A 19,388-nucleotide genomic window follows, 5' to 3' on the forward strand; every position below is an offset into this window, starting at 1 on the left:
TCTACATTCCTGGACACGTCCCCCGTTTCCATGGAGCTTGGGTAGAAGGCAAGGACATTAAGATTCAGCTAGCCCCAAATTAGGGAGAGGCCCCTTTTCTTTCTTGGACTACTCAGAGAGGACTTCGACACTCAGCCCACCCAGACACACATCCAAATGGGGGCCGCGGGATTGCCTGAGCCGTGTCCTCCCGCTTTGTTCCCTGGACCTCGGGCTCGGCTTACTCACCACTGGCGAAGCAGGTTGCAGTTGTAAGATGACAGCCGAGGCATGCTGGAACCTGTGTTGAGGGGTGTGAGACAGGCCCTCAGGGTATCCATTGTGAGGCTCGACATCTGGCATGGGAGGGTGGCACTGCTGAGTGCTGCCAGGCTTGTGCAGGTTGGCAGCGGGACACTGGAGAGGCAGGGTGGATGGGACTGGGCCTAGCGGCATGGCATGGGCTTCGGGGCCGGGCTGCAGGGCCAGGCTTGGAGGGACCGAGGCCAGCTGGGGGTGGGACGGGGCTTGGAGCGCTGGCCGTGATGCCTGGGGCGTCGGCGGCTGCTGTGATGCTTGCTGTTGCTGCTGCTGGATCCCAAACTGGGGCTGCAGGTGCTTTGAGGACGGCTGGGAGAGGAGCTGGTGTGGCTGCAGCTGAGCATAGGCTGAAGAGGGGGAGGCCAGGTTAGGTGGCATGGCTCGGTCTCACCTTCTGCTGTGCCCCCTCCCACATCCACATAAAGAAGCCTTTCCAAACTCGGTGTTCTTGCTTTCATCTCTTTCCTCTTTCACCTAGAGCCTGGCTGGACCATTGCCATGGCCTGGCCTTCTCTCTCTGTTTTCTTGCTTTCTTCCTATGCCGAAACATTGGGCCCTTGGCTGTCCCTCAAAGGCCAATGCAAAGCTCACCTCCTCTGTGAAGCCTTCTTTGATCATTCCAGCGGCTGAGAGAAACACTGGATTCTGCAGTGTGCTATGTTCTCTCTCCTCCACGCCCTTCACTCACTTTTCTCTGGGCCTGCGACAGGTGCAGGCTCCCATCGCCCAGCCCAGCTCTGTAAGGCTGGATCTTATTCACCCTACTGCTGCTCAGTCTGGGCCCCTTCCAGGGAGTGCCAGTTGCACACACGGTCCTCAGGCTCTGTGGGGAGGCAGCCTGGGATGGACCACTGGTTCCTTCTGTTACCCAGTGGGGGACCTTGGGCTAGCTGCTTAACCTCTCTAGGCCTCAGCTGCCTTGTCTGAGAACCAGAAACAAAAATAGTTCTTGCCCAGAAAGTTGTAAGGATGAAAGAAGAAAAATGCTGTGCGACTAAAACGAGAAAAAAATGACATAATGTGCACAGCACAGTGCCTGGCCCACGGTCATCGTCAGTCATTTAATTCATATATTCAATCACATAAGTAAAATGATTATTTCAGCCTTGGCTTAGGTTCTGAGTATCCTGGGCTCACCTCTACCATAATGACGTGTCTCGCAATGGATTATAATTGTTTCTTGGCTGTCTTCCCTTCCAGATCGTGAACCCCTCATGATCAGAAATGATCACATATCTCTTTATCCAGAACCTTGCATGATGCCTAATATTAGATGGGGGCTAAATAAATAAACAAACAGGGCTTTCCTGGTGGCGCAGTGGTTGACAGTCCGCCTGCCGATGCAGGGGACACGGGTTCGTGCCCCGGTCCGGGAAGATCCCACATGCTACACAGAGCGTCTGGGCCTGTGAGCCATGGCCGCTGAGCCTGTGCATCCGGAGCCTGTGCTCCGCCACGGGAGAGGCCACAGCAGTGAGAGGCCCGCGTACCGCAAAAAAAAAAAAAAAAAAAAAAATTATAATAAATAAATAAATAAACATATTGTCCTGAACTGGAATTCATGTGTGTCATGCCTTATAGACAGAAGGGGCTCAGGAAATTCAGCTCAGAGACTGACTGTCCTCAAGCCGCTCACTCTCTGCCTAGTGGCATCCAGGCCCGCTTAGCATGAGGATTGCTCAGCTGAATCTGTCCTGCCTAAAAGCTGTCCTCTGCAGGGACTTCCACAGCTGGAGAGCCGGCAGAGAGATGTTGTGCCGTGCAAAAGCACAGAGGGCCACAGCTGGAAGCTCACAAATGGATTTTTACAACCAAAGGCTCCCAGCCAATGAGGGGAATGCAAATTCTGGGTCCTGAGCTGACACTTAAAAAGGATCCTGTGACACAGGTGCAAAGTAAGCAGATTTCAGAGTTAGGGGAGGTACCTTTTTTCTTGAATTCTGTCCATTTACAAGCAAGTTTCCAACTATCTCATCACAACCCAACACAGAGTTCCAAGCAGAATGCCAATAAGAATGGAAAGGAGAGGACAGAAATGAGGTGGTAAGGAGAAACAAAATGGTCCTTGGTGACTGACTGCTGTAGGCAGAGGAGGGAGTATGGTTGGCCCACGGGCTGTAACCTGGATGACAGGGAAAGATGGGAGGGGGAAACACGGACGGCCATGACGTTTTGAGAGACGTGTGTGGGGCTTGAGGTGATGGTAGAATGTCCAAATGGGAATTGCCGGCAGGCATTTGGTGATTACGAATCGCCCCTGACCTCATCCTGAGCCTTGTCCCCTAATTTCACCTTGAATAGCTCAAACTTAACAATCAGGCCAAGATTGTTAGTCAGGCAAACTTAATAATCAGGGATTTTTAAGATGACCGTTGTTAGGACACTGGAGAGATACCGCAGATGCCACGAAGTGCCTGGCTAGTCTCTAGAGGCTAAAAAGTTCTGCGGAATGATGGGCAGCGTCACTGAAGACACAAGTAAAACTTGTTCTCCCTTATTACAAAACCATTCATTCCTGCCGGGGGAACAGAGTCCCTCTAGGGGATGGCGGTCTGAGCTGAGAGCTGGAGATGGTGCAGCTCAGAGAGGCTAGGAGAGTTAGAGGCTTGTCCCGCTATCCACTGGCTGTGTGGCCTGAGACGGGTCCTTTTCCTTCCCAGGGCTTCGGGGTTTTAACTGTGAGACAAGAGGTTTGGACTAGCGATTATACAATCTGATGGGGGTGGCTACCACAGGAAAAGAGTTTAAAATTCAGGATTTATAAGGTGGAAAAGGGAAGGTTAGAGAAGAAGGGTCTAGATCTATAGACCATAAAGAGTGTAGTTAAGCGCAGTACACCTTTGTTTACCAAGATTGGGAGAGGCAACTGTTGGCTTCGCTGCCCTCGATCCTGGGGCCTCCTCTCTGTCCCACTCTCTCCCCGACCCCGTGCTGCATGTGGAAACCCTAAGGCCATTGTTTTAGAACAAATGATGCTAGTATATGCCAAGGCTGGAAACAAAGTTCATGACGGCTTCGATAAGTTCACAGATCAAAGACCCCAGGGTATTTTGAGGGGAGTGTACATCCTTAACCTTTCAAGGTTAATAAAAAGCCAAGACCATGATTTAACTCAGACATTATCCTGGGTCAAATTCCTTTCATTTAAAGTGTTGTAATAGCTTTCTAATTGGTCTGATTCCTGTTTCTTCTCTCTATAATCCACCTTGTAGATAGATCACAAATGAATCTTCCTAGTGCACAGATCTGATCCCTGATTAAAAGCCATCAGGGACTCTCCTTTATCTGAGGTTACCTAAAGATCCTGACATTCAAGATCTTCTCACAACATAAACTAACCTTTCAATTTTTATTATTTCTTTGATCCAAGCGATCTTTTCTGTCCACTGTCCCCTGTACGGAAGTTTGCGCCTTGTCTCATACTGTCTAGAGGGCCATAAATCAAATTCTCATCGTCCCTGTCCTCCTGTGGGAGGCTGGGCAAGTCACTGGACCTCCCTGAACCTCTGTGCCATCAGCTTTAAAGTGGGAGTAACGATGATGCCTATACCTCATAGTTATCTCAGTAGATGACTTATCTCCCCTTGATAGGCAGAATTTAGGATTTGTTTCCGCCAAAGTGCCTGGAATTTAGTAGACGCTCAATCAGTGTTGCTGAATGAATGAACGACAACACGGTGGGACTTCAGCTTGCTTGTCCCGCAGAACTTTTCCTCTTCAGAGTCAGAATATGGATGAAATGTGGGTAACCCCACAGGCCATTTTGGTTTTTTTGTGGTACGCAGGCCTCTCACTGTTGTGGCCTCTCCCGTTGCGGAGCACAGGCTCCGAACGCGCAGACTCAGTGGCCATGGCTCACGGGCCTAGCTCCTCCGCGGCATGTGAGATCTTCCCGGACCGGGGCACGAACCCGCGTCCCCTGCACCGGCAGGCGGACCCCCAACCACTGCGCCACCAGGGAAGCCCGGCCGTTTTGGGTTTATCAGCACTCTGGTTTATTGAAGGCTCTCCTCCTGTCCAACCTCTGCTCACCACCTTCCTGCCCTCACCTTCACCCACCCTAACTTCTCTGCTCATTGTCTGTACAACATTGCTCCCCCCGTGCCTTTTTGGCTTTGATTTCAGTGCTTCCGTTTTCTGGAATGCCCTCCTTCCACTTCAGTGATCTCAGTAAAGCATAAGCTTCTTTGGCCCAGGCTCAGCTCGTGTTTTCTCTCTTTGCCTTAACCCTCCATTATGGGTTTTCCCTCAGAAGTCCTGAACACTTTGTTTCTTTGATTCATTTGTGATTTAGCATGTACTATCTTGTATATGTATTTCATTGATTCTTAAAGATCGATTCTTAGCCCCCCACCACCACTTTAACATCTTTTGAGTTGGGATGCATATTACAGTTGATGATGTTGGTTTAATTGGTAGTGCTTTTCTTTCTTAGAGTTAAAAAAATAATGGTGTGTCTTACAATCAGTGGTGTCTTAAACTGGAATACTTTTATGCTCTTATGAGTTTATTTCCTATCTATCCAACCAGACTAGATGCTTTTTGAGTTAAAGACTTGTTTTACGTTTTTTTTAAAACTTAAAAGATGTGCTTTAATTGAACTAGGTTTTTAATGTTTCTTTTCCCTTCCACATTGTCCAACATAATAATCTACGTCTGTAGATGCTTAGCAACTGTCTGCTGCTGATCCTGGTGAGATCGATGGATTCTCCTCCCTCTCCCACGCCCTCCCAGCTCAGCGTGGGGTGGTGAAGGTGGGCACTTCCCACTGAAGCCACAATACCAGAGGAGGCCACATCCCTCTTCACTACAGCTAGGATGGGGCATATCAGTTTATGAAATATGAATGCACAGAAATCACTCTGGGCCTTTATTTTTTCCTACAGTCCAGTAGCTTCATTTCTCGCTTGTATCTATTTTGGCTCCCCATCCCCTGCAGCTGGAAAGCTCACTGCTTCTAAGGAACAAAGGGTTGGTTCCATGGGACCTCAGCCACGGCTTTGGAAGGCCTCATCAGCCCTTTCTGTCAGGGAGCAGAGGAGGGGCAGGCCTAGGGCCTCAACAAATTAGGGCCCAGTTAAAAGGAGAGACTCCAGGCAATGCTCATCTTCCCATCTGGTGCTCTAACCTTGACGGCCTCCTTAGAATCTGAAGAGACCAATTCACTGTTCCCCAAACAGTTGGTTGTTAGCAACAAGAGGATTAAGGCCCCCATGCAGGAGGGCTGGCTGTGACGGCTTACTGGCACGCCCCCTTCGCTGCATCCGCTGCCACAACTTGTGATCAGTAATGGATCTCGGTTGATCCCAAGTCCTCACAGATGCAGGAAGCAGCTCACTGTCCAGAAATGCTGGGACTCTTGTCTCAAAGTACATGGGAGCTGCAAGCATCCCAGTTGTAGTCTGGAAGTTTGCTCAAACACTTATTTTTCTCTGATCTGCAATACTTGACTAGAGTTTGGAGTTACCTGGACCATGGGTGAGAGGAGGGTGCCTGTGAGAGAGGAATGGCATAACTTTTTACAACCCACTACTCTTCAAGGTTTAGAGAGTTAAGTGAAGAGATACTTTCAACCATTCATTCACTCAACAAACATTACTAAGTACCTACTATAGACCAAATACCATGTTTGGTGCTGGCTAAAACATGGTCCCTAGAATAGGTTACAGTTTGGTCAAAGAGATAGCTGGAAAACAGACACTCTCAGTATAACTTGGTAAATGTTATGACAGGAGATAAGCACAGACTACTGAGAACACAGAAGAGGGGATTCAGCTTGGGAAGGAAAGCAGAGAAGGCTTCCCAGAGGAAGTAAGTGTTTAGCATGACTCAGAGTTCAGGAGATGCTGAAAGGAAGAGCATGTGGGAAGACTTGGAGGCATTGTATACCCCGGTGCTTTCCAGGACCCACAGGGCATCCTGTACAGCTGAACCCAGGACGACTATGCAGGAGCAGCCAGAGAAGAGGCAAAATGATGGGTGGGTCTAAAAGATGCCAGCGCTCTCCAGAGGCCGCTCATCTCCAAAGATGTCTCATGTGATCAGGCCTCGGGGAGGGACTGAGATTGAGGTTGACTCTAGAGGTCAGAGTCCCACATACACATAAGTAGACAAGAAAGCTCCTTTTAGGAAAACTGAAAGCAATAGCCACGTGAAGTTTCCTGGATGCAGTCCTTCCAGGCTGAGGGGTAGGAGGAATAGGAGAGGGGAAATAGAGCTAAGGGAATTTCCCCATAAGAGGAAACAAGTTTACAAAAACAGGGTTGCTGACCTCCGGGGCACTCTATGGTGGGCTGTCTATGGCTTAATGTCTTCAGACCTGCTCTGCAACTACCTGGCAAAACCACCAAATATCCTCTGTGAGCAGGATTCCTTATAAGGCAGCTTGCAGCATTAGAAAAGAAACTACCCGGGCTTCCCTGGTGGCACAGTGGTTGACAGTCCGCCTGCCGATGCAGGGGACGCGGGTTCGTGCCCCGGTCCGGGAAGATCCCACATGCCGGAGCGGCTGGGCCTGTGAGCCATGGCTGCTGAGCCTGTGCTTCCGGAGCCTGTGCTCCGCAACGGGAGAGGCCACAACAGTGAGAGGCCCGCGTACCGCAAAATAACAAAAACAAAAAAGAAAAGAAAAGAAAAGAAAAGAAACTACCCATCCTTGGTAGAGGGATGAGAATACAGCATAAGTGGCTAAAGGTGTTGGTTTTAGAGTCAGACAGATCTGGTTTGAATCTTGGTTCTGCCACCTATAGGCTGTGCAACTTAAGACAAATTGTTTAACCTCTCTGAATCTTGACTTCCTGTCCTGCAAATGGTGATATATACTTCATAGAGCAGTCGTTAGTATCAAATGGAATATTATGTTTCAACCACAAAGAGGAGAGTTTCCCTGCCTTTGTTCATACTGAGAAGATGCACAATAAATGGTAGCTATTCTTAAAATACTACCTGCTATTTGTATATTGTTTTGAACTTCTCAAAGCATTCTCATAATTTGAGTCTCATTTATTCCTTACAATAAGCCTCTGAGGCAAATGGGCGGTATTCCCACTTTATAAGCAAGGAGAGAGTTGTTTCTGAGAGACTTCCACAGCGCAGCAAGTTCCGGGAAGTTGGCTTCAACTGACAGATGAGGCGTGGTGCTTTGTATCTCACAAATGCTCAAAAAATGCTGACGGGTGAGTGAATGGAGCAGTCAGCGAGCTCAAGTTGAAACGGCAAGCCTTCAAGTGTTAGCTGGGGGCTGTTGAGAACTTTGGAGGTAATCTTGGAGGAGGAGACAACGAAGGGGGAGTGTTATGCCAGAAGGTGGGGACGCAGAAGGTCTGCGCGGGTCAAGTAAGTTACAAAGGTGGGCAGGGGGTAGTGCGGAAGGTGAGGCAGAGGATCTGTGTGAGGGAGCTGGGAGCGATGAGAGTGGTTCAAGGGGCAACTGGGGGGTCTTGAAGGCTCCCACCCCAGAGTCAGAGTCAGTCGGTCAGAAGTCATTAACGTGCTGATTATTGAATCCCTCCTGTGACTGACAGAGTAGGAAATAAATACCCAGCGAAGGTTTCTAAACAAGAAAGGAGTCTCTGAGGAAGGTGATGCTGGCAGCTATGAGCAGGATGTTCTCGTGGTCAGTTAAGCCTCGTATGGTCAGCAGGCCTTAAGCAAAGCCGGGAGCCGACACGTAGGAAATATGGTCAGAACCTGGTGATAAACTGGGCGGTGATGGAGGGTGGGAATAAGCAGGGAAAGGGAACGGATATCTACTGTGAGCCTACTCGGTAGATATCTGATCACTTCTGCAGGCCATCTCATCCATTTTTACAGTCTGTTGTAAATATAACCATCTTTGTTTTACAGATGAAGAAATCGAGATTTACAGAGATTAAGTAACTTGATGACAGTCATAAAACTAGTTAAGTGATGAAGCTGGGGTCTGAAACCACATCTAACTCCGAAGTCTATGCTTTTCCCATTATAACACCCTGCCTCTCCGATGAAGGAAAATGAAGTCAAAACAACCCTGAGATTGTAAGTCTGAGTCTAGGAATACCTGATGATTGTGGACAGCAGCCAGGAGCTGGGAAAGGGGGCCCTTTCTGAAGAGGAAGACTTCCGGGTTTTTGTTTTTGTTTTATTTATGAATCTCCAAATTTTAAAAATGTGTATGCCGGTGGGGTGATATCCACGTGGGCGTATCCTATAGACAGTTGGAAATCTCTGGGGAGGGGGGAGGGCAGGGACGGACACGCATTGAGAAGTCATCTGTGGACAGGTGGCAGGTGTCTGAAAACGTAGGTGTCGAAGTCAAACACAAGGGGGATGGACAGAATGTTTTGGGAGCCCCACAGCTAATGGCAGTGGGGCCAGGGAAAAGCAAGGGGCAGCAGGGCCACCTACACACACAGATGGTCACAGGCACACGTGGCCGCCCTGGGCATAGTGCCTCCCAGTGCCAGCTGAGATAATCCCCCTTCAGTTCTGTTCTGGAAATGTACTCATTTTTCAAGGCACGACTCAAATTTCCATAACCCCTCTTTAGACTATACACTTGTTCAACTCTAACGCCCATATGGTTGGCATCACGTTTGGCACCTAATAGGTGCTAAATGAATATTTGTTGAGCTGAATTGAACAATTAAAGAGAGAAAAGCTATATGGAAATGGTAGTTAATTATTTTTTTCTGAGCCATATCTTCTTCATTTGTGAGATGAATAATTACTGCTAGGATTAAATGAGGTACGTAGGTTAGGCATTTAGTACAGTGCCTGGAACATGGTTGTTCATTAACTGGTAATAATTATTATTACTGGCAGCAACCATGGAAGTAACATAATAGGAGCTTAGCGTGAAGGATTTCAGGAAAGAAGGGATGCTCAACAGTTCCAAGGAACACAGTCTGCTGCTTCTCTCTCTCTCTCTTCCCCCTCCTCCCTCTCTCTCTCTCTTCCCCCTCCTCCTTCTCTCTCTCTCTCTTCCCCCTCCTCTCTCTCTCTCTCTCTCTCACCCCCCCCCCACACACCCATGGTGAGAAATGTTCAGCAAAATATAAAAATCCTCCTCTGATATCTGCTGGCTTTTCCACCCTAGTATGAGGAGGAGATGGTTAGTAATCTAAATCTGATCCCACAGTGGATAAATGAAATGACTTTCATGGCTGGTTGCATGATTTGAACATCAAAATTGTAGGGGATCTGATTCCAGCTAGATAACAGGCCCACATGCGTGTTTTGGTTTCTGCGGGATTCTCTAAGTAAAAGTGCATCTACCCTACAGTTGGGCACCTGCTTTGGGAGGGAGATATGGTACCCAGGAGTCCTGGAATCAGCACACATCACATTGTCCCACCTATCACAGACAGGATCACCACTCCCTGACACAAAACCCTCTCTGTGATAAAACAAAGCTGCTGTGTGGCAGGCCTTCCCAACAATGAATTCTCTCTCCTTCCAGAGACCTGAGGAGGGATGAAGAGACACAACAAAGACCTGGCATCTGGAGCACAATTGTGTGAAAAGGGCCCAGGCTTTTCAATGACGGGACAGTTCTCTTTTATCGCAGCATCTCCCTCCTGGCAGCCACTTTCCCCTCACCTTTGAGCTTGCATGTGCATCCAAGGCCTTGAGTTTAGCCACTAGAACGAGGACTCCAAGGACCAAGCCTCCTATCAGGAGCTGTGGCCCAGCTCCCCCAGGTCTTGGCGCCTCTGGAAGCCAGGCCCATGGGACCTTGCAGCCTGCGCCTCTTCTGCCCTCCTGGTTGGGTCCTCAGATCACCGAGAAGCCCAACCTCTCTGCTCTGCTCTCCGCCTCCTATTCCCCTCCCCCACCCACCAACCCACGCCTTTTCAGGGCATAAGGGACCTTTTCTATTTGCGGAGCCTAAAGAAGCCCGTTGCCAAGGTGACAGGAGCAGGAACAGCAGGGAGCTTGCCATGGGGGAGGGGCTTTGCCCCCAAACAGCTGTCAGTGGGAGCAGTCCCAGCTGGGACTAGAGCGTTTGCCTGCTCCGGGAGGAAACAGCCCCCAGGAGAACGCATTCCTCTCTGCTCTCCTCCCCGCACTGCCTCCGCCACAAGTCTCCACTGGTTACTTTCCCTGGGGGCAACCAGCCAGCCGGCTACAAAAATGCTCCAATAGCAAAAACCTGCCACTCTGCTCCCCATCTCTCTTTCTCTCTCTCCCTCTATCACACACACACACACATACACACATGCACACCCACCCACCCACCCACACACACACGCATGCGCACGCACTCTGATCCCTCCGTTCATTCGCAGTCCCAGGCTCCTCCTGGGCAGGAGGCCAGAAGTTACCTCCTCGCTGGGGAACTGTGGCACCCAAGGCAGGTACTGCTCCAGGCCGCCCCCGATCAGGTCAGGAGGATCATTTCAGTCTTTTTTTGTTCTAGAGGCCCTGAGAGGGTCTGCAGCATCTTAAACGTCCCTGCTGCCTTCCGTTTGGGCGTGAGGAGTGGGCTCATGGAGAGGAAGGGGTGGGAGAGGAAGGGAAGAATAGGAGGGGACGGTGGGAGACAGGAACAATGCAAAGCCTACTGATTCGTCTCACTGGGGAGATGGTCTTTGTGGTCTGCAGCTCACAGCTGCTCCATAGAAAGTTCTGGGGAACCACTGGTCTCTGTACTCCCTATAGCCACATGCTGTTAAGTCTCAGGCCACACCTGGGGCCCTGGACCTCAGTCTGTAACTCACGGGCCTTCCCCTTTACCAGGCTCAAGAGAAGAGAGCCCTCCACTAGACTCTGTAAAACCCAGAACAGTCTTAGAACTGTCAGGCTCTTCGAGCTTTGGGTCAGGAATAAGAAAGGCCTAGGAAGCCCCACTGTAAGAACTGAGAGAGGCAAATATGGCTTGATGATTAAGAACATAGGATCTGACTCAGCCAGATGAGGAACTGGTTTCCAGTTCTGCCATGTAATACTGATGTGACTTTGAGTGACACTTATAGTAAGTTCTTGGGCAAGCGCTTTGAGCTTCAGTTTTCTCATCTGTTAAATGGATAAAAGCATGTACCTTATAGGGTTCTTTTGAAGGTCAAAAGAGGTGAGGTACATAAAAAAGCCCAGCATATCATCTAGTCTACATCAGAGGTTTTTATCCGGGCTTGTCCCCTTTCTGTCCAGTTTTCTTGAGGCCCCAGGGTTGCCTAGGAGCTTAGGAAGAACCCTAAGGACTGGTTTTTCCTTTGAAGGGTCCTTAGAATCTGGGGGGCTGGCTTAGATCTAAGGAGAGGTTACATTTTGGCCTGGGCAGAAATGGGGTTCTCAGGAAGTCCTGAAGCCCGGATGTTGCTCAAGGGTTTGTAGGTTGCATGAGAAGGTAGAAGAAATGTTAAGTTGGGCTCCTTGCTCTAGTCTCAGCTGCTATCAGCTCAGGGTAAGACCCTCCAGACTTTACCCTCTGAGCCTCAGTTTCTTTCTTCATAAAAGGAAGCAGCTAGACTAGTCTCTGGAGAAAGCAATGCCGGACAGGGAGAAACGCCTGGAGCCACAGGGCAGTCAGGCCTCTGCAGGGAGGTACCTGCTTCAGCTCAGAGTGACCACTGGAGGCTAAGACCACATCTGTCCTTGAAGCCCCAAAAGGGTGAATAAAGGACTTGAATTCAGATTCTCCCCAGCTCGCCTCCCACTGTCTGTCTAGAATACCTTCCCCTCCTCTGTCTGTTGGGGAAATGACTCCTACTTCAATACTCAGTGCCATTTCCTTGGAGGGACAGCATCTCTGACCCCTCCTGTCTGGCACTGAGGTGCCCACCTGGGCCCACACTTACCTCATACTCCTACAATGGTATTTATGAAATCGAATGGATTTGCTTATATATCTGGCTCCCTCCTTTTGACTGCACACTCCTTTAGGTAAGAAATCACATTTTGACCATCTTGGTTAGTCTAGTAACAAGCATAAAGTAGGCTCTCAAGAAAAAAAAATGCAGGTTAGATTGGATGGTAAAATAGTCTGGATGAGGACAGAGGGTTAGTGGTTATTTCAGGGATGTGACCAGGGTGAGTGTCTCTTTAAGGCAAAGCCACGTGGCCCACCACTCCATTTCTGTGCTGTGACAGCTTGGTCTTATTCCTGAGACTGATAAGTCTGGCTTCTGGGGCTCCTGGCAGATTTTCTCATTAAAGATTGCCTACAATAGGCAGCACTGGGAGAATGTTAGCAGGCAGGGAGTTTAGCCCCAGGGAATACTGATTCATCCCCTTCACAGAATCTGCCTCACAAGTAATCTGCTGGATTATTACTTTTTTAATCTGCAAGATTTATTCTCAAGTGTCACCGTCACCAGCAAGCCTTTCTCAGCTCCTGTCCGCCAGGCTATATAGTGCCTCTGTGCTCACATCTATTATAGTACTTATCACCCTATATTGCATTGTACTTGTCTGTCTCTCCAGACTGTGTCCTCCTGGGAGGGCAGGGCCCACGTCTTATTTATCTCTGCACACCCAGAACTGGCAACATAACTGGCGAATATTAGTCAACGAATGTCTGTTGAATGATGAGAAAATAAGATTCCCACTTCTTCATCTCCCTGTGGGATTCTTACATGCCTCTGGCTAGCCCCTGTCCTTTTTGCTGACCCTTAGAGAATTTCGAAATAGTCTAACTGCCAAACCGCCACTCTCAAAGTGAAGAGCTATGATTGTGTACCCTGAGAATCACCATTATGCCCATTGTGAAGAAGGTCTCATTTATTCCCACTGATGTGGCTTCCTTCTTTAAAGCTAGGCTAGAAGCCTAAAACAGAATCTGGAGCTGTAGGAGGGGAAAGAGAGACACATGGCTGACATCTTAGCACGTCCATGGGAAAAAGGAAAGTTTGAAAGTTTCCCCCTGACCCATAGTCCTTCTGAGTTTTCTGGGATAGGATCCTTCTTCCTGGAGCCCTTACCTGGTGCAATGAGGGGGTGGGTTGCCACAGCAGGTACCATTCGGCTGAGCCCAGCCCGACCCTCCAAGCTCCCTGGCACACTGCTGTTGCCATCTCCTTTCTTGAGTGGCTCCGTCACACTGTCAGTTATGGCAGGCTTGGCACCTGCAGGGGAACCCTGAGCAGTGTTTCTGCCTTGTGATGGGGTAGGCAGAGGCTGGCTACCACCCGGCGTGGGCTTCAGGGCCAAGCTGGGCAGGACAGGCTGAGTGGGGGTAGGGCCCGAGGCTGCTGCAGTTGGTGTCTGCTGTGTTCGGAGGGTCAAGTTCTGTACCTGGAAAAGAGGGGTCTGTAGGAGTCCAGAGAATGTGGGTAGGAGCAATGCCGACACACAATTCATACAGGGAAGGAGTTAGGGATGGATCCACGAATGGCTGAACGGGAGAGCGGGTTGTTAAAATCAGAAAGAAAGAGAGAGAGAGAGAGAATGAGACAGGGGCCGAAAGAGGAACCCGGAGCAGAGTTTCTAAAGGAGACAGAAAGAGTGCTAGCGATTGGATTCATCAGCAGAAGAAGCTAAATTCTGAGCAGGGATGTCTGCCCCTCCTGGGGCAGGCCCAGGCAGGGAGGCCGGGCTGTCTCTCCCTTCTGTTACCTCCCCTCCTCCCCCAAACTATCAGGATGGGCTGCACACCACTTAGAAAGAATTCCCAGATACAGGGTGGGCACGGGGCTTCCCACACTGGAAAAGGCCAGGGCAAAAGTGAAAGTTAATCGACCAGCAAGGTCCCCAGGCCAAGGATTATCCTGTCCTCAGAAACAGGTTTACGCCGGGATGAGCATGCTTACTCAACCTGGTCCCTGGTGCCCTCTGCTGGACACACGGAGGCTGTACCAGACTCACATCTGACAAATCTGCTAATCTTGCTACCAGGTGGGTCCTCCCGTTCTGTAGCTGGGGATGGTTCCTCTCCCCTGCAGCCCACAGAATCTTTACAGCCACCGCAGTGTCTGGGTACTCCCAGCAGAAGGAAGGGACCCAGGACTCATCTTTGCTCCCTCTTCCATGCAATTTTTGCTGATTCCTAGAGGTGCTAGCATGTGTAACCAGAGTGGAATTTTCCTCTTAAAAGGCAACAACAACAGAGATTATCCTGGGGAGGGTGTAAGGTAAAAAGGTAGAGATGACCACCGTTGTTGGCAATCACGGCATGCTGCTGACTCCTGCTCTGTGTTCGGGGCTCGAAACAGAGTCAAGAGTGGCCGAAGCCTTCTCAGCGGTGAATTAAGGAGCAAGTGTAGGAGCGTTGGGACGCCCTGTCTCCCACCTGTTTTCCCAGAACATCCCAAACTTTCCAGACATTCAGAGCTCCTCCAGGGCTTGGGCCCATACCCATTATCAGTGCCCCTCTGCGGGGGTGCCCACCCCCCTGCCCTCCCACAAGCATGGAATCCTCACCTGGGCGGGGGTGGGGGGCCGGGCGGGGGAGCCAGTGCCGAGCTCAGGCTGCACAGTAGCGACGGTGGCCGTGGGCGTGAAGATGAGCTGAGGGGACAAAGGAACAGTGCCGCCTAGGCTCCTAGCTACCTGCACCAGGTTACCTGGCTGGGCCTGGAATCACAGGAAACAGCCGCCTTTTACCTGCCCAATGTGGGCTCAGCCACAGGACACACAGTTTAGCCAGGGGGTGGACTGGGGATGCGGGGAGGCACGACAGGGAAAGAGTCCAGGGGATCTCCCGAAACTCTCAAGAGGCTCGGCGTGGTCTGACCCAGGCCGGGCAGTGAAGGGCCACGGGTGGGGGCCATTCTGGGGCTGCACCCAAGTCAAGTTTACTTCAGAAGGATCTGCGAAGAGCTCACCCCAGAGGGACCAACAATCGCAGGACACCCTCAAGTCCCTCTCTGCAGCGTCCCGGGGAGCAGGGCCCCTGTGCTGCGACAGATGCCCTGGGACCATGTTCTAAATCTAACCTGCTCTGGACTCCAGGTCTGGGTCAGAACAGGACTCTCCACCAGAAGAGATCAAATTAGATGCATTCTTTTGGCCATTTTTTTAGTCAAATTCAGATTAGGCTGTGTGTGTGTGTGTGTATTTATGTGCTTGTGTGTGTATGTGTGTGTGTATGTGTTTGTGTTTGTGTGTGTATTTATGTATTTGTGTATTTATGTGTTTGTGTGTGTGTGTTTGTGTATTTATGTGTGTGTATTTATGTTTGTGTGTATGTGTGTGTGTATTTATGTGTTTGTGTGTGTGTATTTATGTGTGTGTGTATTTATGTGTTTGTGTGTGTATGTGTGTGTGTGTACGTGCGTGTGCAGAGACAACAGCGGTAGAGGAACCAGAGCCCCCAGAGCCGTACTCGTGTCTGCATCTCCTTCCGTGGAGTGCAGGGACTGAGGGTCTCTGCATGACACCCCCGCCCCTGCGAGACTAGCTCAGTGTCCGAGGGGACATGCGGTGTCTGACAGCGTGTCTGCTCCTCTGAGCACCAGTACCCCACTTTGGGCAGGGACCTGGCCAGGCTGCAGGGCTCCAGTGGGGGCAGTTAAGTAGGACAAGGGTCAGAGTAAACTGAAGACAGAGCAGGTTTGGGCAGTGTCACATGGGCTGCCCGGCCCCCTGGAGAAGTGGAAGTCTAGTCCACACGTGTGTCTAATGGGCTGTTCCCTGGCAGTAGAGCTGCACCTCAATGAGCTCAGAGTCAAGGACGGAAGTGCTGGAGCAGGACCCAGAAAAGCTCCCAGTGTCAAGCTCTGACTGTAGGAGCCGAGGGAGGGATGGGACTGTACAGTCTTTAGGACAGTGTGTCGAGGAGCTGGAGGGAGAACTCTTCAGAATGGGGGCAGTGATCTGAGTCCCGCGTAGAGCTAGATGTTCCTGCCTCCTAGGGCGAATGCTGCTGCTTTCACGGGAAATTCTGCTAAATCTTAGGAACCTCTCAGCTTCCTATGGGCCTTTGCACCTTAGGGACAGGTGTAAAGGGGGGACTCTAGGTATGCGTGTGCAGGGCTGATGCCGTCCTGAGTCCATTCGGCCCAAGCAAGCCCGCCTGATGAATGGCTGACAGGGTGACCCTGATGGGAATGGGGGCCCAGCTGGGAAGGCAGGGGAGCAGCCGCATGTCCCGGAGCTGGCTGCCACCTTCACCACCTGGGCTGGAACACACTTTTGACCCTGAACTACCGGTGGCCCGTCCCTGCAAGGACTGTCCCAGGGGGGTAAGACCCCACTTCTGTAGGGTACTTGGATGTTTGCGCGCTTGTTTATCTTACGTGTCTGAGTGTACAGACCGCCTGGGCACAGATCCCTGCATTCTCTACCCTAATTAATTTTGGGGAGTGGTTTCTGATAAGAAGAGGATAGTTCTGTTTCACTCTAGGAGGGGAGGGAAACAAGCCATCATGGGTAACTTTATTTCAGCCTGGAACCCCACCTTCCCTTGCGTCATGGAGCTTGTACCAAGCTCCCGCTCAGCCTTCCAGGCCGCCTTCTTTACGCCACCCCTTCTTTCCTGCCAACTGTCCCCCTAGTGCTTCTTCCCCACCCTTCTCTAATCCCCACGCTTCTCTCACTGCCCAGCTCCCAACTTCTCTGCCTCCGTCCTCCCGGCCCACCTGAGCCGTGGCCCAGGCTGGGGACTCACCATCTGTGCCCGCAGATACATCTGTGCTTGGCTTGCAGTCAGGGCTGGAGAAGACGTGTTGCCCAAGAGGACAGCCTGCTGGGCGATGCCTGAGGCTGCTGCTGAGTTGACACTCTGAGCCCGGTTGATGAGCTGGGCTGCTGCCGGGGAGGCTGCCAGATTGATCTGAGGAGGGAGACACGCCAAGTAGGAAACAGGAGGTTCTGTGGGTTAACTCTGCCCCGCTTCATCCATTTCTTTCTCTCTGCCTCTTCTGTCCCTTGGTGGATGCAGCCTTCTTTAGGACCAGCTCTGATCTGTGGGCCCTGGATCTTCCCCCAGCACTGCTGCATCTCTGGCTTACGTGCAGAGCTGCAGGGAGGATCCGATGGGGAGAGGACTGAGCTATGAACAGAGAGCCTTGACATTGGAAAGATGACGGGGAGTTATTAAAAGAAGTTAGAAAGCGGCATGCACTTTTTCTTTCTGGTAAGAGTAACAGGTTCCAGTCGTGGTTCTACACGGCTAAGGATTCACCACAATTGGGTCTGGAAGCCCAAGAGAATTTTGGGCAAAGAGGAAGGAGCCGGTCCTGGAGCTGTGGGCTCCGCCTGCTGTTCTCCATCCTACTCACCGAGGATGACTGGGCGGGGGTCTGTGCAGACACACTGCTGCCTGAAGTGCTCCCCTGTCTGCTGGCCACCAGGCTTGCCTAGGAAAGGAGAATTCTCATCACTAGAGGCCCAGACCTCCTCCAGTCATCCCCCCCGGCTCTCACCTGCCGCAGGGTGCACTATAGGGCAGTGGTAAGGAGTCAAACCCTTATTCTGGCTCATCCACGTGACCTCAAGCAAGTGCCTCAGTTTCCTCTTGTATAAGGTGGCGTAACCACAGTGTCTACCTTGTAGGATTGCTGAAAGGATTACACGAGGCGGAGCATTTACATATAAGCGCTCGAACCGCCAGCTGTGACTGTTACCAATGTTTCCAGCTCTCTTCAGCTCCCACCCCACTGCACCCACTCTATCATACCCGGCTCACCGGCCCCCACGTGGAGCGCTGGGCACGTACTGTCTGGAACATCCAGCCTGCGTCCTCCCCGTGGCCAGCTTCTTCTCATCCTGCAGTGTCGGCTTCACTGTTCCTCCAGCAGACAGGCTCCCCCCTCCCCACCAGCTGTACCCACTGTAAGGTGGGCCTCCTTGTTACTCAGCCACAGCAGGCTGCTCTGCTCTTCTGCAGAGCTTATCAGCGCTCTGGTAGTTTGCTACTTCGTCTCCTCGTCTATCTGTGTTTCTGACTACTTGCTGTCTCCCTACCACAAGCTGCAAGAGGACAGGGTCCACGGCGTGCTCGGTGCCCGACATGAACTCTGGCAGCAGGTGCATAAAGACTCTGTCGAATGCATGTCTGGGCTCTTCTCGGCCACTGAGGGCAGACAGGCAAGCTGAATGGGCAATGGCCTTCTCCTGTGGACACCTCCTCGCACCCTCGGCCCCCTCCCTGCAGTGTGGTGAGGCGGAGAGGCAGGCCCCCGCCAGTCCCTCCTTGGGCGAGGCAGGCGGAGAGGTCCAGCCGCCCTGTTTGAGAGCTGTGTGGCCTTGGGCAAGGTGCTTAGCCTCTCAAAACCTCTTTCCTCATCTGTCAGAGGACTCGGGATGACGATCACACCCACTTCGCAGTGGTTCTGTGAGGACGCGTTAAGAGAACGCATGGGCACACATGTGCAGTGCTTGCTTTTCCTGCCCCTTCCTTCGGGGGCATTGCGATGCTCCTGTGACGTCATCTTACCTGCTGCACGGCCGCGAGGCTCTGGAGCTGGGCGCTGCTGAGGTGCTGCTGCTGCAGGGCCGCCGTCTGCAGCATGAGGTGCTGCTGCTGGGCCGCGTACATCTGCTGCAGGTACTGGGCCGCCGTGCTGGGCTGCCGGTGCAGGGCTTGCTGGATCACCTGCAGAGGGCGGGGGGCGGGGTGGGGGGGAAGAGCCCGCGCTGCGGCCAAGCCTGCTCAACACCCTCTCTCCCTAGCTGCTCAGATAAGGACCAGGCCTGCGAACCCCACTCGCCAGGGAGCCGGGGAGACGCCTGTGTGCAAAGCTCCACCCGTTCCTGCCTTGCCCATCTAGCAGCTCTCCTCAGCACACAGGCTCCCTGCTCCTCCCCGATATGGGCTACACACGCCACTACCACCAACTCTCGGGGCAGTGGGAGCTCAGGAGACAGGAGTCCTTTAAGCCTCCGGTGACACTGGGTCCCACGCCAGGCTTGTTAGGTACCCCCTTCCCCGCCATTCTGCAGCCTCAGATGAGTCTAACTGGACTGCGGGGATGATGATGACAGAGGGAACCGAAGTTCAACAAGGCTGAGAGGAGGAAAGGGGTGGGAAGAAAGAGACAAGTCCGGAGCGCAGCCTATTCGAGCTTTGAACACACAGCCAGCCAAACTCAAACCTGCTCAAGGTCAACACCCTTCCGGCAGGGGCTGCCCCCGGCTGCTTGGGACGTCCTATCGGTCCCTCAGAAGATGGTCCCCCTGGCCTCGCACAGCAGGGATGCTGCAGCTACAGGGATGCTGCCTTCCTCTTT

The 19,388-nt window shown here is 51.7% G+C and overlaps 1 protein-coding gene and 1 long non-coding RNA gene across 9 annotated transcripts in view; one reads left to right on the forward strand and one right to left on the reverse strand.

Moving 5' to 3' along the window:
* Positions 1 to 19,388, reverse strand: part of PHC2 (polyhomeotic homolog 2) — a 102,747-nt gene that overhangs the window by 27,583 nt on the left and 55,776 nt on the right. For 3 of the 5 annotated variants that reach the window (XM_067725376.1, XM_067725375.1, XM_067725377.1), the window contains 6 exons: positions 18,596 to 18,754; positions 17,439 to 17,516; positions 16,826 to 16,990; positions 14,638 to 14,790; positions 13,200 to 13,512; positions 229 to 647 (listed from right to left, as the gene is read on the reverse strand). In XM_067725376.1, the coding sequence (XP_067581477.1) occupies positions 229 to 647; positions 13,200 to 13,512; positions 14,638 to 14,790; positions 16,826 to 16,990; positions 17,439 to 17,516; positions 18,596 to 18,754 (1,287 nt within the window). The remainder of the gene's footprint in view (positions 1 to 228; positions 648 to 13,199; positions 13,513 to 14,637; positions 14,791 to 16,825; positions 16,991 to 17,438; positions 17,517 to 18,595; positions 18,755 to 19,388) is intronic. The other 2 variants (XM_067725378.1, XM_067725379.1) reach the window with 2 other exon arrangements.
* LOC137218472 (uncharacterized) overlaps positions 1 to 19,388 on the forward strand; it is a 61,042-nt gene that overhangs the window by 7,114 nt on the left and 34,540 nt on the right. Inside the window, exons 3-5 of one of the 4 annotated variants that reach the window (XR_010940711.1) lie at positions 8,146 to 8,316; positions 17,713 to 17,996; positions 18,130 to 18,733. The exons of 1 other annotated variant lie outside the window; for it this stretch is intronic. This is a non-coding gene — a long non-coding RNA (uncharacterized lncRNA). Of the gene's footprint in view, positions 1 to 8,145; positions 8,317 to 17,712; positions 17,997 to 18,129; positions 18,734 to 19,388 lie in introns of those variants that run through there. 2 more of the 4 variants (XR_010940710.1, XR_010940709.1) reach the window with 2 other exon arrangements.

This window comes from Pseudorca crassidens, chromosome 2 (assembly GCF_039906515.1).
Source record: "Pseudorca crassidens isolate mPseCra1 chromosome 2, mPseCra1.hap1, whole genome shotgun sequence".
NCBI classification, from domain to species: Eukaryota; Metazoa; Chordata; class Mammalia; order Artiodactyla; family Delphinidae; genus Pseudorca; species Pseudorca crassidens.